Source organism: Lutra lutra, chromosome 17 (genome assembly GCF_902655055.1).
Source record: "Lutra lutra chromosome 17, mLutLut1.2, whole genome shotgun sequence".
Classification (NCBI taxonomy): domain Eukaryota; kingdom Metazoa; phylum Chordata; class Mammalia; order Carnivora; family Mustelidae; genus Lutra; species Lutra lutra.
In genome coordinates this window covers 12,456,053-12,478,999 of record NC_062294.1, presented here as the reverse complement: position 1 = coordinate 12,478,999, position 22,947 = coordinate 12,456,053, and the positions used below count along the sequence as shown (strand labels likewise).

The following is a 22,947-nucleotide window of genomic DNA, read 5'->3' as shown; positions in this document are numbered from 1 at the left end:
GCATTGGTTAACTGAGGTTCGTGCTCTGTTCAGGCTGTCTCACTTTTCCCCGAATGTCCCCTTTCTGTGCTGTTGCCTACCAGATAGTGGATGACCTTTAACACGTCTGTTGTATTTATTTCTGAGTAGGCAATACATGTACCTGACTCCATGAAAATTGTAAAAGAGTGTACAGGGGAAAATCTGCCCCCCACCTCCCCGATTCTAGCTGGAAGTTTCCCTCGCTGGAGGCAAGTTAAGTTCCTTGTGTATCGTTCCAGATTCTCCCCGCGCATATGAGCGCGTCTGTATCGGTCAGCTCGGATGTGTGTACCTGGGCATTCGTTTGTTATTTTTTATACTTTTTTATTCAGGTTGGTAGCGCACCTTAAACAGCGTCCCTCCCCTTGCCTTGCTCGTTAGGGTTGTTCCATATTGTTGCAGAAAAGCTTTCTCTCGTTCCTTTTTCTGTGCCCGTGTGGAGTATCCCGCCGTAGAGGAGACTCCGGGCTGCTCGGTGCCACTCCTATCGGTGGATAGGGAGGTGGCTTCCGCCTTCTCAGCTGACGGACGATGCCGTATGAGGGTCTCCGACTTAGCTACCGTCCCGCTGGGGGAGTGAGTCCACCTCATGGCATTTTGGATGCATCCTGCAGGCTGGCTGCTGGCTCCACGAGGTTCTGTGCTGGCATCTTGAGCACCGCCAGGCACTTGACCATCGAGCAGAAGATGGCAGACTATTCCAACAAGCTCTACCACCAGTTAGAGCAAGAAACGGGCATCCAGACAGGTAAGCAGGTAATCCGCCGCCCGCAGGTCAGCCTGTGGCGCGGACTCCGGGGCTCCGGGCCGTCTGTGCCCGGCGCCGCATCGTCCTGTGGGTTCGGTGGTCAGGGCTTGAGTCCCAGGCCGGGCACTGCCACTCGTCGGGGTCTTTTCCTCGTGCGAGTCTGTCAGCGTGTTGCGCTGTGTCCCGTTTCCCTGCCCGCCGGTCAAGGGGATCCGTCCTTACCCCAGATCCTTTCCAGAGCCTGTCATCCTCAGGATGTGAAAGGCTCCCTGGGCCATTTACAGTGACTTCACTCACTGAAGTCTAGCAAGTGGCCACACGTGGCTCCTGAACGAAGCCGCCGAGGACTTGCTCCCGGTTCGGTGTGTGATGGTGACATCGTGCTCTGAGCCGCGGCACCTGCCCAGTTGCTCTGAAGGCTGTTTCTGACCAAAGAGCTTAAACAGTAGGTTACCCCTCATGTGTGTGGTCAAGGGGAGAGACCCCAGGGAGTCGCGAGCTAAGTATAACCGGAGCAAGTAGAAGGGGAGGGCCGAGCCCCGGGACAGCCCCACACGGTCACAAGGTAGAGGCACGTCTGTCTGCGTGTCGTCAGGTGACGTACCGGCCGGAAGCCCAGGGGCTGATGAAACCGTTTGGTGGCCACGGGAGTTGTCCTGGGGGAGCAGCGGGGTCTAGAGCTGAAAATTCAGGGCGCCCGTGTCCGTCAGGGTTGCTCTTCTGAAGACCCGCATAATTCAGTCCCAGATGGTTCCAGGCCGATCCTGGCGAGGTCGGTAGCAGCCTGACGTGCTTGCCCGCTGACGCGGCCCTGCCGGGGGTCGCAGCGTAAGCACCGCGGATGGTCTCCTTCGCTGCCCGTTCAGCGCTTATGTGACCCGCGACACGGCTGTCGTTGGGAAGGTGAGAGTTGACGTACTCAGAGTTTTGACGACAGGCTGAGGTTTTATGGCATTTCCCCTTCACAGGATTCCTACTCTGGCGAAGCGTCCCCTCGCGTGTAAATCTTGGATCGAGCCTGAACGTCTGGGAACTGGGAGCGGGTGGCTGTGTTTGTGCAGAGGGGAGATGCCAGGAGAGGAGCTGGAGGAGGGGAGGGAAGAGGCCGTGGCCCTCTGCCCAGTGGATGAGGCTGGTGTCCCCCTCTCCACCCGCCCACGGTGTCCTCAGACTTGGCCGGGCTTCCCCTGGAGCGGCGCGGACTCTGAGTGAAGATAGTAAAAGGCATCCCCGCTCCTCACCACCTCTGCTTTTGTCACGGAGGATGGCTGCTGCGTGCAGGACGGGGGGGAGCGGGTCCCTTTTGGTTGGATTTAATGTGGGGGCAACGGGTACTTGAATCGGGTGGGGAGCAGAGTTGGAGTCGGGAGAGGGTCTGCCTCGGGGGCCCCCGAGCCGGAACTGCCGACTTGCGGTCCCGGGTTCGGTTCCTCGTGCTTTGCCGAGCCCTGCGTCGCTTACCTGCTTGGATGCGAGAGGAACCCGGGTCGTGGGCCTCTTGTCTGTAAGGGAAGTTCATCTCACTTGAGTTCTGGGTCCCTTCCTGGAACCACATTTTGGGCCTGGTGTGTCCCTGATGCTTTGCAGGGCAGCAAGGAAGTCAGGCCGGGGAGGGTCCAGGGGTCACGCTAGTCTGTCACCCCCGTTGCGGTTCAGCCGTGGTGCAGCGGAAGGGGACGTGGGGTCCCCAACGGAGAATTCTGTTACCCGGCAGGATGCACAGGGGGTCAGTCGGGGGACTGGTTTTGAGCCATTAAATGAAGACACGTGACCTGTGTACAAGCTGGATTTCTGGATATTACACGCTAATCCTCAGAGAGCGTGCATTTACGTGAGGGGTGTCTTTGCTCCATTACTAATCTGACACGTCACTACTTCAGATGAGGCAGTCCATGCAGATCTCGTGTCTCCAAAGTTTGCTTTACCTTTTGTTGGTGTTTATCAGTTCATCATATGCTCTTCGTACCATCTTTTGTATCAGGAATTGTTTGTTATGTGTTTTTTTTTTGTTTCATTAAATACAAATATATGTTTAATAATCATTAAAGCGTATTATGGAGGGCTCTGTGAGGCAGCTCATGTGAATAAGTGCTTTGGGGCGCCTGGGAGGCTCAGTCTGTTAAGCATCTACCTTCAGTTCAGGGCATGGTCCTGGGGTCCTGGGATTGAGCTCTCGGTTGTGCTCCCTGCTCAGCGGGAAGCCTGCTTCGCCCTCTGTCTCTTTCTCCCACTCATGCTTGCATGCGCACGCCCTTGCTCTTTCTCTCTCATAAATGAATAAAATCTTTTAAAAAAAGTCTGCCTTTCATAACCGCAGAGGAGGGTGCCCCAGTTTGTGCTGTTGGTTTGTCCACTTCCCATTACCTGACGTTCATAGTATCCTTTTTTGGTTGTTGGAGTGATGCAGTACAGATCCCTGTAGGCTGCATTTGTTTTTTCTTGCTATTTCTAAAAGACAGAGTTCTAGAAGGTTGATGATTTGAGCAAAAAGCGTTCATATTTTCAACTCTGATAGGTATGGCCAGATCTGTCCCCGAAAGAGCTACCCGTCACCAGCAGTGTGTGAGCGCGCTTACTGCCTCAGCGTCTCCTCAGTACTATATGGTGGTTTTTTTTTTTTAAATTTGTTTATTTGACACAGAGAGAGATCACAAGTAGGCAGAGAGGCAGGCAGAGAGGAGGAAGTAAGCTCCCTGTTGAGCAGAGAGCCCAATGCGGGGCTCGATCCCAGGACCCTGGGATCATGACCTGAGCTGAACACAGAGGCTTTAACCCACTGAGCCATCCAGGCGCCCCTACATATGGTGTTTTCATTCTACTTTCTTGTTAACTAATCTCTCTGCCCAACGTGAGGCTTGAACTTATGACCCTGAGAGCAAGAGTTGCGTGCTCTATCAGCTGAGCTGGCCAGGTGCCCCACGTTGGGTATTATTTTCATTTTTACTTATATGAGAGATGGAAAAAGTTATCAGATTCCAGTTTGCATCTTTACCACTTAAATATTATTTCTTAGGTTTATTGGCCATTTGTATTTCTTCTCTGACTTGTTTTTTTTTTTTTTTTTAAGATTTTATTTATTTATTTGACAGAGATCACAAGTAGACGGAGAGGCAGGCAGAGAGAGAGAGAGGGAAGCAGGCTCCCTGCTGAGCAGAGAGCCCGATGCGGGCCTCGATCCCAGGACCCTGAGATCATGACCTGAGCCGAAGGCAGCGGCTTAACCCACTGAGCCACCCAGGCGCCCTCTGACTTGTTTTTTAATATCAGATGTCTACCTTCTCTTACCAGACTTGAGCAGTTCTATGTTATGGCTTCAAACCTGGAATAAAGCACATTTTATGTCAGGAAGCTCTAGACCAAACTTTAAAAGTCCTCTGTGGGAAGACAGTGGACAGGGAGGCTTGTGAAGCAGTGACAGACTGTTGTGGCTGGTGGTTCTGTTGGGAAGAGCGCAGTTTGGCCTCATGCGTGTGCTGTGATGTGCAGCTTTGTGCACAGCGGCCCTGTCCTCCCGGGGGACTGTTTGCTGGGGAGTGGGGAGTCACTGCTAAAGCCTTGTCTGCAGGTGAGACTCCGTGTGATCAGCCCCCTCACTGGCCACGATCACCGCACTGGCCTGGTCTGTCTGCAGTTTTTAAAAACCAGTCTCTGAAATTTAATCTCTGAACTGAGACATTCTTGTCGTGTCAGGGAAGGGCATATTTACCTGATGATATCAAAAGAGACGAGAAATATATTTAAGAGATCCTCCTGTGCCGTCTTTTAAAAAGATGGCCTGATTGATTTAGCTTTTCATCATCAGAACTGAGGGTGAAGTATGTTAGGGAGATTGTCACTGACCCAAGCGCGATCAGGGTTGTGTCAGGTATGCTGACTGCGAAGACCAGGAATTGACCCCGGCCAACTTGGACAGAAGGGAGTTTGTCGGAAGGCCGTGGGAGCCAGTCGAGTTGGCAGGAGGCTGCCAGCTGGAGGAGGGAGCATAGAGGCTGGACCAGGGGGAACCCAGTGCAGGCAGCCCCTCAGCTGAAACGGGGCCCGTCTGGCCAGGATGCTGCTGCTCCTGAGATGACCGGCCTCCAGCCAGTCACCCGCTTGCTCCAGACCCAGTATCCCACCCAGGAGGGTCTGGTGGGCTGAGCCCACTGGCTGTGCTGCAGTGAGAGAGGGAGGGCCCAGCCCCTGGGCACCGGTGTTGTGAGTGGCCTGCATCGGGGTCACACTCCCACCAAAACCACGGGGAGAAAGGCTAAAAGACTGAAGAAGGAGATGGGTCCTGGGGTACATTCCCTTTCAAAAAGCTTTGTAGCAACAGTATCTCTCATTTTTATTTTACGAGTGATTATTTAAGATGTACATGAAAATCCAACTCGATCCTCCCAAAACCCTAGCTGAGGATGTCTGGGTGGTGGTGGTGCCAGGACCCCTCACTGGTCTTCGAACTTACAGTCTAGGGGGCTTGCCCCCCTGACCCCTGCGGGAGGCCTGGGCTGCTCAGTCTGGGCTGGTTTTCCTTACAGGTTACATAAGGACGGGCTCGGTCTTTCTGGCCCAAACTCAGGACCGGCTGATCTCCCTGAAGCGCATCAACTCAAGGCTGAAGTACGTATGAGGCTAGAAGCCTGTCCTGATGCTCCTGTCAGACTGACCTCTGCCAGAGGGCCATGCATGTCATTGTCCCCTTGTGTTCTGCGGCAGTGTCATAGGCATCCCTTCTGAGATCATCTCTCCCAAGAAAGTCGCCGAACTTCACCCTCTCCTCAACGTGCACGACCTGGTGGGGGCCATGCATGTTCCTGAGGACGCCGTGGTGTCCTCTGCTGACGTGGCTCTTGCCCTGGCCAGTGCTGCCTCCCAAAATGGTAAGCAGGTTTCTGGGTGAGGAAGGAAGAGGTTACATAAGAAGGTGTCTCACAACTGGCAGTGACACCAGTTCAGCTTCCATTTCTGAGCATTGCCTCTTAGAATGTTTGTTTGAATGTACTATCTGTTAATAAATGTTTCCTCAGGGCCACATTTTTCTTAATAAAGTTCTAAGGAACTGCTTTCTTTTAGTACTGATCAGTGCACTTCAGGCTTATGGGACTCCCCCCACCCCCAAGAACATGAGAAGCTCCAAGGTCAAAAGACACAAGTGGACTAAATCCACAGCTGGTTGTGTCCTGGGGTTGGAATGAACGAGGGGAAGACTAACTAGTGTCTACGGTGTTCTGCTCTTTGGATGAACTGATTCATGGTGTGGGTGCGTTAGGATTTAAGGTGCTTTATTTGAACTTTTTCTCCCCTGCCCCTTTTATGATTCCTGGAATGGAGTTGTGTACTAAAGTTGCCCGCTGTTTTAAGTCTTGGAAAAGGCCCATTGATACAGTCTCAGGATGTGGTTCCTGGGAGTTTGGTTTTTTTTGTTTGTTTGTTTGTTTGTTTTTAATAAATCACTGATGTAGCTTTTTCAGCGTTTCTCAGGGGTTGAGAATCTGCTACAGAGACCTTAATTCTGGGCCATTAGTGGATGGATGCATCAACTTTCTTTACCTTGGAACAGGTGTCCAGATCTATGACGGACCAGTGTTCTTCATGTAATGGTCAAGAAAGGTCAAGTTACTGGTGTGGAGACAGATAAAGGACAGATCGAGTGCCAGTATTTTGTCAACTGTGCTGGTCAGGTAGGTGAGCAACTGTACTGGGTCACTGATTTTCTCACTTCACTCTTACCTCTGGGATTTTAGGTATGGAGATGTAAGGTTAATACAGTTATGATTCAGCAGTCATCACGGACTACCTGTTCCTTGTTTGGACTAGAAACCTCAGAATTCTCTTATTCTTTTTTTTTTTTTTTTAGATTTTATTTATTTATTTGACAGAGAGATCACATGTAGGCAGAAAGGCAGGCAGAGAGAGAGGAGGAAGCAGGCCCCCTGACGAGCAGAAAGCCCGATGCAGGGCTCGATCCCAGGACCCTGAGATCATGACCTGAGCCAAAGGCAGAGGCTTTAACCCACTGAGCCACCCAGGCGCCCCAGAACTCTTTATTCTAATCAGAGGCCTCTAGCCAGTCCTCAGAGAGGAGCACCAGTGGTGACCTTTTCCTCCCGCCACCCTGGGTTAATCGGTGCCAGGAAGTCTGCGAAATGGTCGGGCATTGACAGAAATCCTTGGCGTTGGGTCTCCTTTGGTGTTTCATTTCATCCTGCCACCTAGCAAATAAAGCACAGGGCTATTTTTTGTGTCGGGAGTGTGGATTCGGTTCAGAACCCTAAGCTGCTTCTACTTTTAAGGCAGATTGGTCCCTTGCCTCCCACTCTACAATCTTCAGAGGACTTGGGGTGCTTTTTGCCTTGCAAACGTCACAGATGACAGAATCTGGGATTTGTAGGTACCAGGCGGTATCAGGCGTTTTGTTACAAGGGCATCACTTGCCCCCCAATGAGCTCCTTTTATGAGTTGCTAAATCTCTCGTTCTTTGGTCTAAAATTAATTGTTATGGTTTAAACAGGACCATGTTGCTCCCCCGCCCACGTAACTAAAGCAGGCTGCACCTTGGCTTCCCACACCTGACCTTGGGGCAAGCGCACACACAGGCCACCTGAAATTAAGCTCTGGCAAGCGGCTGAACATGCTCATTTGTCTTTTTTTCCTCTTCCCACCCACCAATCAATCTGTCCATTTGTAGTGGGCATACGAGCTGGGTCTGTCCAACGAGGAGCCGGTTAGTATCCCGTTACATGCCTGCGAACACTTCTACCTTCTGACTCGCCCCTTGGAGACCCCTCTGCAGAGCAACACACCAAGTGAGGACTTACACTTTGTTTTTAATCTTGTTTCCTTGCCACTGTCCTGTCTTCTGAAAAAGAAGACTTTCCTCCTCAGGATAGACAGTGCTCGGAAGAGCCTCGTCTCTTCTGGAGCATGTTACGGGGGAGGCCGACCCAGTTCTACCTTTTCTCTAAGGACTCTTTATGAAAGGATGGACAAAATGGGCATTCCACCGAAGCAGTGTTTTGGTTGGTTGGTTTGTAAGCTGACTGCAGCCCCACACAGAGGTCCAGGCTGAGAATATTTGCAGTGTAACCTAGAGTTTTGACTGGAACGGCGCACACTGTAGAGGGCTTCTAGGTGAGCTCCAGTCCGGTTGCTCTGTGGCCCCGAGTGCCACAGGAGAGGGCTTGACATCATCTGGAAGGTCTCGACCCCAAGAATGGGCTTGCGGTCCCCCCTTTTCTGCTAGGCTTTCCTGCGGCACTGCGGCAGCGCCATAGTTCGGTTGCGAGCACCAGTCAGAGCTTCTAGATAACTGATCGGAGAAACGGTGTCCCCTGTGAATCTGAGAGGGGCAGGTCCTCCCCCATGACCTCGAAAGGTCTGCATTCCCTGGATGCTCTTTGGCTAATAAAGCTAATAATGAGTGTCTGGGTTCTGCTTTTTCTGTGCATTTAGAGAGCTGGCCTCCCTCTAAACCTTCTATCCCCCACTCCCTTGTTGTTTCTCTTCCTCAGCTATTGTGGATGCTGACGGAAGGATTTATATCCGGAACTGGCAGGGTGGCATCTTGTCTGGGGGCTTTGAGAAGAACCCGAAGCCCATCTTCACTGAGGGCAAGAACCAGCTGGAGATTCAGAATCTGCAGGAAGACTGGGATCACTTTGGTGTGCAAACTAGGGGATAACTGTAATGCCCCGTGTTGTCTAAGATGCTGTCTTTTTGAAAGCATTTTCAAGAAGAGTTCATTCTTCGATCTTTGTAACAGCCCCATGAGGTGCTCACAGAAGGTAGCCTACAGAGTTTGCCTGTCGAAGGCTGTGGTTACAGGGTAGCAGATTCTGGGGACAAAGATCTTGGTTAAGGGACTTCTGGCCTATTACTGTACCTAAAACAACTGCTAAAATTCTAGGCTAGGAGGGAACCTTTTGTAGGCAGCTTGGAAAATTAAATTTTTAGAAAGCAGAATCTTTTTGTTAATACAGTCTTTTAGAATTTTTTTTTTTTTTTAAGATTTTATTTATTTGGGGGCCTGGGTGGCTCAGTGGGTTAAAGCCTCTGCCTTCGGCTCAGGTCATGATCCCGGGGTCCTGGGATCGAGCCCCGCATCGGGCTCTCTGCTCAGCGGGGAGCCTGCTTCCTCCTCTCTCTGCCTGCCTCTCTGCCTACTTGTGATCTCTGTCTGCCAAATAAATAAATAAAAATCTTTAAAAAAAAAAAAAAGATTTATCTATTTGACAGAGACACAGCGAGAGAGGGAACACAAGTAGGGGGAGTGGGAGAGGGAGAAGCAGGCTTCCCTCTGAGCAGGGGCCCAATTCAGGACTCGATCCCAGGACCCTCAGATCATGACCTGAGCCAAAGGCAGACGTGTAATGACTGAGCCACCCAGGTGTCCCTTTTAGCTGGTTTTTGTTTTATTGAAGAAGAATTGACCTATGACACTGTATTAGTTTCGGGTGTATATCACAGTGATTCAGTATTTATATGCCCCTTGATTTTGTAATTTTTTTATTCCTTACTAAAAGGAAATACAGATAGTTAATACAGTCCTGTGGCCCAGATTCCAAAGATATGGTGTATAATGTAGAGTTTCCTCTCCCACCCTTAATGGACTTTTTTTTTTTAATAAACTTTTTATTATGGGAGATTTCAGACTTTTAAAAGTGCAGGAATAGTATACAGAACCCTCTGTGTACCCACCTGCCAGCTTCAGTCTGGTTTCATCTGTTGCCACTGTCCCCTGGAGTAATTCCCAGATGCCGGGCTGACTTTCCAACAGGCTGGTGACCTGTCTTTTGTAGCTGTTCCAGCTTGGGAAATCCTTGCTTTTCCCCAACTACCAGTCCCTTGGAGATCTTACTTGTCCTCTTGTGTGTTGTGTGCCCTTCCACAGCTCCTCGCCTTTCTAACGAGTGTCTTTTTTCTCTGTCTTTATGCCAAGCACTTCATAGGTTTGTCCCTCAACTCCAGCATGGTTTCTGCTTTCTGACTCAGGCCATTTGGCTCTTCTGAGAAAGCCTCCTTCAGGAGGTTCTCTGTGATACGAGGGAGTCGGGAAGCAGGAGTCGGAAGGTTTTGAATCCCCTAAAGCTGAGGACTGTGTTTGGGTTTGTTTTCACGGCTCAGAGCCCCTGCTGAGTTCCCTCCTGCGTCGCATGCCCGACCTGGAGACCCTGGAGATCCTGAAGTTGGTGAACTGCCCCGAGACCTTCACCCCGGACATGAGGTGCATCATGGGCGAGTCTCCTTCGGTGCGGGGCTACTTCGTCCTGGCGGGAATGAACTCTGGCGGCCTTTCGTTCGGTGGAGGGGCTGGGAGGTAAGTCTTCCTTGCTCTGCCCCCGTTTGCCGGGTGCTTCCTTCCTACAGTCACTTGTGCTCCTGCGGCGCGTCCCGGGGTAGGCAGTGTGGCACGTTAACAGTGAGGAGTACCCGTGATCGGAGAGTTGTGCCCTCAGGTCATCACTGTGGCATATTCTGGAAGTGTCATTGTGCACAGTGTTCGTGAACCCTTCCTTTGGAATTAGTCTGGGAGAGTGTGAGATGTACTTTTGGGCTCCTGCAGTGGCTACAAATGTTGATCCTTCGAGTGCATTTGAGTTTGGAAACAGTAAGTGCTGTGAGACAGAGGATCATGCTGAGTAATACAAGTCTTTTGAAAAAATTACATACTAATTAAAAGCAGCCAGTCAGAAAGGACAAACACTGGGTGGTTGAACTTCTCTGAGCTCCTTGGAGTGCTGGGCGGCTGGCAGGCTGGGGCAGCGGAGCGGAGGGGGCCGCTGGCTGCGCGGAGGGAGTTTCGGTTTGGGAGGTTGAAGAGTTCAGGAGGTGGTGGTGGTGGCGGCCACCCGGCACTGTCGAAGTACGTACTGCCCCTGAACCTCACACAGGAAAACAATTTTATGTTCTGTTTTGTTCTATGTTCTGTTATGTTCTGTGTATTTTACCACAAATTTCTGAAATTTTTTATTGATGTGATTTTATTGATCTGTTTTTTATTGATGAGGCCATTTTTCTTGAGTGACTTATAGAATGGCTCTGAAAACAGGGAAGAGGAGTTACCCAAAGTGTTTGGAGCTGAGATATGGTCAGATAGTGTATAACCTCCGAGGGTTTTCCAGGAAAAAACCACTGGATGGATAAATTAGAGTACATCTCTGTTTTCACCTTTTTTCACAGATGTGTCTTGTCTTATAGCACTTTCTAGGGAATCTTACTAGAGTTAAAATTCTCACAGCGGTTTTGAGAGCAGTAGATGGACCGTGTTTGTTTGTTCAGAAAAGTTAAGGGATTTGCCCAGAATTTCTCAACCAGTCTGTGGCAAGACGGGCTGTTTCTGTTGGCTGTTGCTCCTCATACAGTTAGGAGAGTGTCCCATGGGAGGTGTAGCAACTTCCCCCACATCTAAACAGGTACCTCGCTGAATGGATGGTGCACGGTTACCCATCAGAAAACATCTGGGAACTGGACTTGAAGCGTTTTGGAGCCCTCCAGAGCAGCCGCACCTTTCTGCGTCACCGGGTCATGGAAGTCATGCGTGAGTGGAGCTCGGTCCCGGCGGTGCCTTGTTGAAGGTGTCTGCCCTGGGGCCTGCTTGATCATTCTGAGGGGTAGTTGTTTAATAATTGCTGAGTGGGCTTCTGATGTCTGGTTGAGGCATTAGGCCCTGGGTGATATTTACAGAACCTTCTCTTTAGTATATTGTCTTTTATTTACCTCTGGGAATAGGAAAGAACAGGGCTTCCATGTGGATTCCTAGTGTCATCTGCTTTCCACTGCGCCTGCCAAGTTCCCATGCCAGGTGACTGCTCTCGCTCCCTCCTTGATCTTTGAGACCATGATTTGGTTTCCAAGGCAGAGAATTTGCCACATTATTCTCAAAGCTTCAGGCTTCTCTGAGTGATTTTTGCCATTAACTGTTACATGCTAGCAAGATAGGAGACCACTTCTCATGTAAAAATAAAACACACGCTTCTGTTCTCCTTGGTCTTCCCTCCAGCTTTGAAGGCCTCTTCGTTTTAACTTGTTACTGTACCTTGTCTCTGATTTATTTTCTAGTAAACCCTCAGAGTCAGCTTTTGTATCAGAAACTGAACCAAATCAGACTGTCATTTCACTGTCCTATACTGAGGAACTATTATTCTGAGAGTTTGCCAAAATATTCCTAAATATTTGGGGCATATTTATACTCACAGCCAAGTTTCTGCACTGGCTCTGAGCAGCAGTCTTGATTAACAGTGAATTGTTAAGTACTGGTGGGGGGTCGGGGGCCCATTCACGATGAGGCCTTTGGTTAACCATTAGCATCTATGTGCTCACTTCTGGCCTGTGGCAGGGAACGGTCGTGGGAGACAGAGGGCCTGGCAGCAGTGTGGGTGGCTACTAAGATTCTTTATTTTAGCAGAGATTTTGGTTAAAATGATGAACTGCCATAAGTCCTGATTTCCCCAGCCGTAGTTTCTTTAGAACCTGTGCAAATTATAATGGAGCTTTAGTTTCTCCTTGATGATGTGACACTTATGGTGGCCACCTCCGATTCTCACATGACAGGAATCGCAGGCACAATAGAAAGTGGGGAAACTAAGTAGGACCTTAAATGTGAGAGGGGACTGAAACACCGTCACAAGTTAAGGCAACCAGCGTGGGTCCCTTCTCTGCATCTCTCAGCCTCCTCTGCAGCCCGCTGTCCCTCTTGTGTGGCATGCCACAGGGTCAGGTTTTCTCTGTACTAGGACTTGAGCTCACACTCTTGCTGCCTGTTTTCACATCTTGCTGTCGGAGATTAGACACTAGGAGACATGAATTCTGACCTTGGCTTTGTCATGTGACTATGTCACTGGGCCAGGGCTCTGCAACCCGTCCAATATCACAGCCACCAAATCAGGGTATACTCTGTGCCCTTTCACTTCGGAAGCGGGTCAGATGTTAGAGGTGTCTGTAGCAGTTCTGAGGGCTCAGGACTCTGGCCCCATAAAGAAGCACACGCCATGTGTTCACACGTTGTTGCCTGCTGTGTGCTGTGGCGATGCAGCCTTCCTCTCTGCTGGGGAAATCGGACCTTCCTCCCATCGACTCTGCCTACAGATTTGAACCTGGAGGTGTTCTGCGGCTCACAGCCGTCTAACTGTGGGGGAGGAGCACAGCTTCTGCAGCATCCCCCTTTCTTTTGGAGCCAGCCTGTAGCACTGGGCACCGGTCCATATTAGGCCCCGTTAGCCCGAAGAGCGTGCTATTGTGCATAGAGCAAGTCCTGAACCTTGTGGATGCTGTGTTCTCCGCCCTGTGGTTTGGTCTGGCAGAGACCGTCCTTATCTATTCCAGCTCTGCTGTACGATCTGAAGGTTCCCCGTTGGGACTTCCAGACCGGGAGGCAGTTACGCACCTCCCCTCTCTATGACCGGCTGGATGCACAAGGAGCCAGGTGGATGGAGAAACATGGATTTGAGAGGCCCAAGTACTTTGTGCCACCGGACAAGGGTAAGAAGGCCTGTTTTCATTTTTGTTCCTTTTTGTCCTAAGGGCCAATAAAACCCATTTAAAATGCATTATAGCTAGAACATGTTCCTAGAGGAATAAACAAAATCTGTCACGCTCTACTAAGCTCCACACGATATAAAAAATCTCCTTTTCTCTTTTTCTCTTGTTGTTTTCTGGTCCACAGACCTCCTGGCATTGGAGCAGAGCAAGACGTTCTATAAGCCAGACTGGTTTGAAATTGTGGAGTCCGAGGTCAAGTGCTGTAAGGAAGCTGCGTGCGCCATTGACATGTCTTCTTTCACGAAGTTTGAAATGACAGTGAGTGCTTGGGAACCAAAAGAAGAGATTAGGAACCTTTGCGTATTCGTCGAATGCCCCGTTTTTCATCTGTCACTTTAAAACTGCTTCTCTAAGAACTCTGGTATATCTTGGTGTTTTAGCTGTCTTATAGCATTTCTCCAAATTTTGAGCTGTTTCTGGGTTGTAATCCGCTTGCAGAGGCCCACTTAACATCTGAATCAAGCTAGCTTTCTCCGGAGCTTCTGGCGGTGGAGTAAAACCACAGGCATCGTTGCTGGGGGATGATGGGGGGAATCTCCTCAGCAGGTCACAGTGTCACCCGGCCACAGGCTTTTGTGCTCACGCTCTCTGCTTTGTTCCCTAACCCGGCAGTCCACCGGGGACCAGGCCCTGGAAGTCCTTCAGTACCTCTTCTCCAACGACTTGGACGTGCCTGTGGGCCACATCGTGCACACCGGCATGCTCAACCAGGGTGGGGGCTATGAGAATGACTGCAGTATCGCACGCCTGAGCAAGCGCAGGTGAGGCCCACGTCCCCCACCGCCCCCCACGGCACCACGACTCCATGCGGGGAGCCTGGCACCCGGCCCTGGGCTCCAGGAAACCCGCTTACACCCAGGACACAGAGATTTCAGACAGTCCTGGCCTGGTCATTGGCAGTGCAGTACAGACAGAAATCACAAGGGAAGGAGAAGAAACCCCCAGATTAATAAAATTCGCTGTGAACAGAGGAGTCACCCTAGGGGCGGAGATGCTTGCTTACCGTAGTTGGTCTCATCTGCTATCTCGGCACCAACGGGAAGCCCAGGTCTTGTTTTATGCTCACTTGGTAGATCCGGGGCTTGGGCACTGCCGGCCCTCTCGGAAAGCCAGGTCTTCTGCGCACGGGTTGCTTTGACATGAGTTAATCTGCCTGCTTCCTGAGCCGTTCTCAGCTGCCTGGCTTTGATTACTCTCTGTCTCCCTCTCAGTTTCTTCATGATTTCCCCCACCGACCAGCAGGTCCACTGTTGGGCCTGGCTTAAGAAACACATGCCAGAAGACAGCAACCTGCTTCTGGAGGACGTCACCTGGAAATACACCGGTAGGCGGGCCCTCTGGGGTCGGCTGCGCAGGGAAAGGCCAGCCTGTCCAGATGGGTCTTCTCCATTTGCCTTCTTTCTATTTGACATTCAGAAATGGGGATCAGAGTCAGAGGCATGCAGGAGGCTCTTTGGGCGCACAGCATCGCTCTCTGACACCCAGGTTTTTGTCAGTGCGGTGTGCACTGAGTTGTGTTTTAGTTGTGGTTTGTTTTGTTTGCTGTTGTATCCCTACGGCCAGCATGGAGGAGTGCAGATATTGGTTAAATGAATGGGTAAATCATTTGAATAGTATTTTTTTTTTTAAAGATTTTATTTATTTATTTGACACAGAGTGAGAGAGGGAACATAAGCAGGGGGAGTGGAAGAGGGAGAAGCAGGCTTCCTGCCGAGCAGGGATCCCAGCATGGGGCTCATTCCCAGGACCCTGGGATCATGACCTCAGCCAAAGGCAGATGCTTAACAACTGAGCCACCAGGGACCCCAGTAGTATTTTTTTTTTTAAGATTTTATTTATTTATTTGACAGAGATCACAAGTAGGCAGACAGACAGAGAGATAGTGGGGGGGAGCATGCTCCCCGCTGAGCAGAGAGCCCGATGTGGGGCTCGATCCCAGGACCCTGGGATCATGACCCAAGCCGAAGGCAGAGGCTTTAGCCCGCTGAGCCACCCAGGCGCCCCGTTTTTTGTGTTTTTTTTAAAGATTCTCTGTATCTATCTGACAGGGCACCTGGGTGGCACAGTCGGTTGGGCATCTGACTTGATTCCGTCTCAGGTCATGATCTCAGGGTTGTAAGATCAAGCCCTACGTGAGGCTCATTGTGGAGTCTGCTTGAGATTCTCTCTCTCCCTCTGCCCCTCCTCCCCATCGTGTGCTCACACTCCCTCTAAAAGAGATAAATTTTCCTTTAAAAGATTTATCAGGGGGACGCCTGGGTGGCTCAGTTGGTTAAGCGGCTGCCTTCGGCTCAGGTCATGATCCCAGCGTCCTGGGATCGAGTCCCACATCGGGCTCCTTGCTCAGCAGGGAGCCTGCTTCTCCCTCTGCCTGCTTCTCTGTCTGCCTGCTTCTCTGTCTGCCTGTGCTCGCTCACTCTCTCCCTCTGTCCCTGACAAATAAATAAAAATAAAATCTTCAAAAAAAAAAAAAATTTATCAGGGGCACCTGGGTGGCTCAGTCATTAAGTGTCTGCCTTCTGCTCAGTTCATGATCCCAGGGTCCTGGGATCAAGCCCCACATCAGGCTTCCTGCTCAGCAAGAAGCCTGCTTCTCCCTCTCCCCCTCCCCCTGCTTGTGCTTCCCTCTCTCACTGTGTCTCTCTCTGTCAAATAAATCAATTTTTTAAAAAAGATTTTGTTTATCAGCAGACTCCATGCTGAGCGCTGAGCTCAACATGGGACCTGATCCCATGACCCTGAGATTGTTACCTGAGATAAAATCAAGAGTCGGATGCCCAACCCACTGCACCACTCAGGTGTCCCAAACGGTATTTTTTTAATTTATTGCTGATGTATTATTTTTCCTCAGAATTTCCTGTTACCTTTTTTAAGTGAGTGAATAATTTTTGAGGATGACTTAATTTCTTTTTTTTTTTTTTTTTTTAAGATTTTATTTATTTATTTGACAGAGAATCAGTGAGAGAGGGAGCATAAGCAGGGGGAGCGGGAGAGGGAGAAGCAGGCTTCCCACAGAGCAGGGAGCCCGATGAGGGACTCAATCCCAGTACCCGGGATCATGACCTGAGCTAAAGGCAGACACTCAGCTGACTGAGCCACGCAGGCGCCCCAAAGATGACTTAATTGTCTCCTCCTCAGCAGTCCTGTGGGGGAGCAGCCCCTCCTTCTACCTGCTCATTCTAGGTTTAATGCCTGCCAACCCCCCATTTAACCGACACCCACCCCTCGTCCCCAGCAGGCCCTCGTTGCCAATTCATAGCAGCTTTTTTCCTTCTTGCTACCAGACTTGCAGACTGTAGAACCAGAGTTGTTTTCTAGCCCCTGAGGGTGGTTGGTGTGTAGTTCCCACAAGCTGCTGTCACATGATGGACTCCAGGCTGGTTGGGCAGCTCTTCTCAGGGCTGTCTTCCTGGTGTAGATCGGGGATTGGGCTCCTCCCGTCATGTAGCAGCCTGGGAAGAGGGAGGCAGTGGGAACTGTGCACCAAGTTCATGGCCAGGCCTGGCAGTGGGTGCCTGTCGTCAGCCAGGACGTGGTCTCACGATCCCATTGTCCCTGCAGAGGCGGCTGTGGGTTGTCTCCCAGCGCCCCGGGCAGAGGAAGCAGCTCGCTGGGCGCTGTTGCCAGCAGTCAGTAGCTGCCTTAGCAGGCCTGTCAGGAGGGGTGTGTTTGTCGGAATGGAGGGACTCTCTTTCTGTCCATCCTTGGGTTGCCTAAGCAAAGGGTTGCTGTCATAGTCTTAATGCCCAGGCCTGGCAGCAAGGGATCAAGTCCAAAACAGACTTTTCTCTTTGGCCCAGCTGTCACCTGGACTGGCATCTCTCGTTCCTTTCCGTTTAGCCCTCAATCTGATCGGTCCTCGAGCTGTGGATGTGCTGTCTGAGCTGTCCTATGCCCCTATGACTCCAGACCACTTCCCAAGTCTGTTTTGCAAGGTGGGTGCTAATAAAGTTTTAGTTGTTAAGTGGGTAGGGAATACTTGTTTTATAGTGATGGCAATTACATGTTCTTACTATAGCATTGATGCCCACAAAGGGTGTTGTGGTTTTCATCAAGCAGACAAAATGACTCAGTAAATTCATTTATTTTTCACCCTGCCAAGTCTCCTTATTCAGTAAGCATTAGGGTATCTTTAAAAGTGGATTTAACTTTTCTGAGTATCAGCCCTATGTATTTATTGCTTTGTGTAGCAGTGGCTTAAATTGTCTAAGTTAGAGCATTATTACACAGATGCCAAAAATGCTGGTTAAGGTCAGGTCCGCATTCTCTGTGCTTCCCCTTCCCCTTCACAGAGTAACTTCTGTCTGTGCGGTATCTCTGGGTGAGCGGCTTCTGTATGTTCCTTATGTTTGGCAGCAGTAGCCACTGATAACTGAGTAAAACAAGTGGGAACTGAATGCTGGTAAGCGAGGTCTAAACGGACCAGTGGTTTGGTGACCTGTAACCAACAGCCGTGGGACAGTTACTCATAGAGGCTCCTCGAAATTCAGATCCAAGCTGGGATCCAGCTGCTGACAGTACAGTTTTCCTTTTCTTCCGTGGCAGAATGGAGGCAACGGAAAGCTCATGCCGTTAGCCGTCAGCAGGCCCTTCCCTGCAGGGCTTGCTTCCTGACGAGCGGTCCACGTGTGTGAGCCTACAGAGCGGCGCGTCCTCTGGGCTCCCTGGGGGAGTAGTTTGCTCCACTGCCATCGGGACCTAGCACTTTCCATGATAGGAACAACAATGGTGCCAGAGGGCCGTTAGGTAACTAAGGCTCCATAAACACATTCTGAGGGTGAGAAGCCCAGCCTCTGACCCGAGTAGCAGGTGCACCACGTTCTGTGGTCGTCAGGTGCCCTCTTGTGGGGCAGGTGCCCGGGACTTGGCTGCCAGATCTCCTGGAGAAGACATTGACCGGGTCTTCATCACTCCAGATGCCCCTGACTACAACAAATCCTCAGCAGGGCTTTGTGAAAAGAAATGTTTCTTGCTTGTAAAGACTTTGCCTCCACTTCCCACCAGCAGCTTGGCTGGCCCTCCCGCAGTGGCGACACTCCTGAGTAGAGAGATTGTAGCGACTCTGCTCCATTCCTGGTGATCCCAGTACTTGGAAACAGACCACTTGGAGGATGAATTTTTCATTCACATGTGCCCCTTGTCGGATCAGAGGCGCAGAGCTAATGAGAGGGGCTCACCTCAGGTGTTCGTCACTCCGCAAGCGCCGGGTGCTCAGGACCTCTGAAGTGCCTGTGCTCAACCGCTTCCTCTGCTTCCACAGGAGATGAGCGTGGGCTACGCGAACGGGATCCGGGTGATGAGCATGACGCACACAGGAGAGCCGGGATTCATGCTTTATATTCCCATAGAGGTGAGCCTCCCGGGGAGGGTGCCGGCTTCCCCACGCGGGCTGGGCACTGGCAGGGCTAGAGTTTCCAGCTGGGCCTTGGGAATTGAGATAGGCTGCAGTGGAGGGACTTCAACATTTTGAACTAAGGTATTTACTTTTTTGAAGAGGAAATACATTTACATGGTTTAAAAATCAAAACCTAGGGGCGCCTGCGTGGCTCAGTGTGTTAATGCCTCTGCCTTCGGCTCAGGTCATGATCCTGGGGTCCTGGGATCGAGTCCCGAATCAGGCTCTTTGCTCAGCGGGGAGCCTGCTTCCTCCTCTCTCTCTGCCTGCCTCTCTGCCTACTTGTGATCTCTGTCAAATAAATAAAATCTTTTAAAAAATAAATAAAAAAAAAACCTATAGGAAGGATTTAGTGCCACCTGAGCAGTTCCCAGCAACCACCACTAGTGACCCAGCTATTAGTTTTTTCTAGGTCATGTCCGAGATTTCTGTGCATATGCAGATAAGTTCAAAGACACCATAACCCTTTTTTAGAAACACAGATGGAAGCATATGGCTGTTCTTAATAATCGTAGAGCTCTTTCCGGGTCAGTACCTAAAGAGAAGAGCTTCCTCTTTATTTTTTAACAGTGGTGAGTCTTCCTTCACATCACATCGTCAAATCATCATTTACGTGATTAGTCTGGGACCGATGGACGTTTGTGGGTGTAGCACTTGTAGGCCTTTGCTGTTATAAGCCGCTCTGCGTACCGGTGTCTTCCCGGGCCGTGCACGCGCACGCCCCAGCGCTTCTGTCTCACACGTTGGCTGATAGGTACGGCGTTGTCAGCACACTCTTCACTTTTTTTGTGAGATGAAGCAACTTTTCAGAACCCATTTCCAAGTAAAAGCTCATCTGTAGGACCTGTGCACTCCTGCCTGCCCCTCCCCCACCCTGTTCTTCTGACCTTATCCTTTCTCTGCCTCTTCCGCTCCTTGCCAGTCCTTGACCATGCTGCTGCTCCTGCCTCAGGGTCTTTGCACTTGGCTCTTCCCCTTCCCTGGTATGCCCTTCCCCCATCGGGAGGCTCTCAGAGCCACACCTGCTTCGGGTCGCATTCACATGGCATCTTCTGGATGAGGCCTTAATGGGGCGCAACAGCCACCCCACCCCCTGGTTCTCCCTCTCTGCTTTCCATCTGATAAAATGTATTTTATTTATTTCATTCATCAGATTACCTTTATTTAATGTAAGTTCTCTGAAGGCAGGATTATTTATCTGTTTTAACTTTTATATCCTAGGCACCTAGAGAAGTATTTGGCACATAGTAAGTGGTTAATAAACGTTGCATGAATGAATGTTCTGGTCATAATCTTTGTGCACTTTTGTATGAATGATTGGTCTGTTTACCAGTTTTTAAGCATTGTCTGAATCAGTCCTTGCTGTTGAGGTGTATCCCAGTTTGTCTTTTTTTTTTTTTTTTTACGATTTTATTTAGAGTATGTGCGCAAGCTGTGGGATGGGCAGAGGGAGAGTCTCAGGCAGACTCGGTACTGAGCACAGAGACCGATGCGGGACTTGATCTCAGAACCCAGAGATGGTGACCTGAGCTGAAACCAAGAATTGGAGGCTTTAACCACTGAGCCACCTAGATGCCCCCCAGTTTATCATTGGTCTTTTCATTTTTTTGCCACACAGGTTTTTAAAAAAAATATGAGAATGTTTCATACGTTGCAGAGATTTTTTGATTTTATGTAATTGAGTTGGTCTTTTGTGCCTTCTAGAGTTTGATGTATAGTGTCAGGATTATAAGATTTTTTTCGGCTTTCCTCTGGTGCTTTTATAGTTGTGTTGCTCTGTTGTATGGGGTTGTGGGGTTTTCAAATATTTCGATGCCCCATCCTTTTGCAGTGTCTCTTGCTGTTGTACTTCATGGGATATGGATCAGACTTTTTTTTCTACATGGATAACCAGTTGATTTGACATTCCTTCCTTACCGGATCCTAAATTCCTCTATGTTTTTGGATTTATTTCTGGACTTGTTTTTATTTTTGGACTTCTGTTCCCTTAGTCTATCCATGATCAGGATCACTTACATATTGTAATATTTGGTTGTGCTTATCCTCCACCATAGCTTGGAAAACTCTGGGGAAAAAACATTCATGTTTTCTTATTTCCCCTTGGAAACTATAGTTATCTAGTTAAGAACACTGATGGATTTTGGATTATATTACATTTATACATTAGGAAGAACTGACATGATGTGCTCAATCTTAAAAAAGAAAGCCTTTGAGTTTTTATTTAAGTTTTTTTGGTGACCTTTCAGAGGTATTGGAAGTTTTCTTCATATAGGTGTTAAAATATTTTGTTGCTATTGTGAATGAGAGGAGTATCTTTGTTCCATTATCTTCTAAGTGATTATTATTTTTTAAAAAGATTTTATTATTTATTTGAGAGCGGGAGCATGCACAAGTTGGGGGATGGGCAGAGGGAAAGGGAGACGCTTAACCAGGAGCCCGAATCAGATCTCGATCCCAGGACCTTGAGATCATGATCTGAGCTGAAGGCAAATGTTTAACCTTAACTGAGCCACCCAGGCGCCCCAAAGTGATAATGAAAGCCACTTTTTTCTTTTATATTTTTTATTTCCTTACTAAATTTTCTTATAGTTGTTTTTAGTTGAGTCCTTGGAACTTTCAGGGTCCAGTCTTACGTACATAGGGATCCTAGGCATCTCTGTCTTGTTCCTGATGTTAGATGCATTACCTGCAGCCTTAGGCTTTCTTTCCGTTACTGGCTAAAGCAGGCATTTGCCAGCCCATGGAATTTTATGTCCTTGTCCAGACAGATATAACGGTTTTAAGATGAAGGGATTAGTCACAATTTGGGAAGAGTTGATGCAGCGGTAGCTGACTTGTGCCTGTTCAGGCAGGGATCGATTCTGAAGTGCCACATGATCAGTCAGCTTTGCCGCTTGGGTGCCCGTGTCATTAAGTGGCCAGACCTGGTCAAGAGGGGGATGCTCTGTGGCTCCAGTAGCTTCATTAGTTAAGGCCTTGGTTTCAATGTCTGACTATCCTGGGCTGGTCCTGTTTTTATGATTTTCCATGAGTCCAAGAGGTGATTTGTGCCATGCCTGGGTTCTTCTCAAGCTGGCTTTCATCCTCAAGAAGGTTATGCAGTTGACCCCTGAATAACATGGGGGTCAGGGCACCCCCACCCCGCCCCAGTCAGAGCCCCACATAGAACTTTCAACTCCTCAAAAACGTGACCTGCTAATAGCCTGCTGTTGCCTGGAAGCCTTACTGATCACTCGAGGAGCTGACGGACACATACTTCGTGTGCTGTGTACTGTGTACTGTCCTCTTACAATCTAGGAAGCTAGAGAAAAGAAAACGTTATGAGTAAAATCCTAAGGGAAATACATTTACAGCCCCGTACTGTGCGCAAAAGTCCATGTAGAAGCAAAACCCACATGGTTCAAAGCCATGTGAACTCTACTTGTCAACTACGTTGGTCTCTTTGAGGGAAATGTGTTCCGAAATGTGGCAGATGGCCGGTTCTTGTTCTGCTCACACTGAAGCCCCAGCACTTAGGAAATGAGTGCGCGCTCGGGTTCTGCTTTTCTCATCCAGCCCCGGGTGCCTGCTGAGTCCTTCCCTGGCCTTCCTCTTCAGTATTCAGCTCGAGACTGGAAAGCACTGAACGGAAGGCACCAGGGATGCGGGCCCTTCATTATTGCCGTGTCCCTGTCACTTCCCCTCAGCCTGCCCCCATGCAGGTGTCTGGGCCACAGGGGCCATAGCGGTGTGCAGATGCGGTCGCATGGAGGCTGTCCCCGCGGGTGGCCTGTTCAGCGGCTGCTGCCTCAGCTGGAGGAATGCATCTGGCAGGGCAGAGGCCCCACCAGAGGAAAGGACTTCCACACCGAGGAGGAAGCCAGGTGTTTTTCCGGTTTTGTCGTGGGCACGTATCATTGGACAGATTTGCACGCGCGGCCTGGTGGACTGACCAGCCCCGTGGAAGAACCACTGTGCTAAGTTCCACGAGCATCGGTCATCTCTCAGGGAAGAGCACACAAGGTGTTTTCCTTGTTTTTTTTTTGGTTTTTGTTATTTATTTATTTACTTGACAGACAGAGATCACAAGTAGGCAGAGAGGCAGACAGAGAGAGAGAGAGCGGGAAGCAGGCTCCCCGCAGAGCAGAGAGACCAATGCGGGCCTCCATCCCAGGACTCCATCCCAGGACTCCGAGACCACGACCTGAGCCGAAGGCAGAGGCTTAACCCACTGAGCCACCCAGGCGCCCCAGGTGTTTTCCTTGTGACGAAAACACTCGGGACT

The 22,947-nt window shown here is 49.9% G+C and overlaps 1 protein-coding gene across 1 annotated transcript in view; it reads left to right on the top strand.

The window, feature by feature from the left end:
* The window catches only part of PDPR (pyruvate dehydrogenase phosphatase regulatory subunit), a 37,333-nt gene that overhangs the window by 7,787 nt on the left and 6,599 nt on the right, over positions 1–22,947 (top strand). The window contains 15 exon segments of the mRNA XM_047712394.1: positions 636–769; positions 5,290–5,371; positions 5,468–5,631; positions 6,312–6,326; positions 6,329–6,432; positions 7,440–7,557; positions 8,263–8,412; positions 9,875–10,067; positions 11,164–11,288; positions 13,073–13,228; positions 13,413–13,546; positions 13,901–14,049; positions 14,500–14,612; positions 17,129–17,223; positions 18,549–18,638. Coding sequence (XP_047568350.1) covers positions 636–769; positions 5,290–5,371; positions 5,468–5,631; positions 6,312–6,326; positions 6,329–6,432; positions 7,440–7,557; positions 8,263–8,412; positions 9,875–10,067; positions 11,164–11,288; positions 13,073–13,228; positions 13,413–13,546; positions 13,901–14,049; positions 14,500–14,612; positions 17,129–17,223; positions 18,549–18,638 — 1,822 coding nt within the window.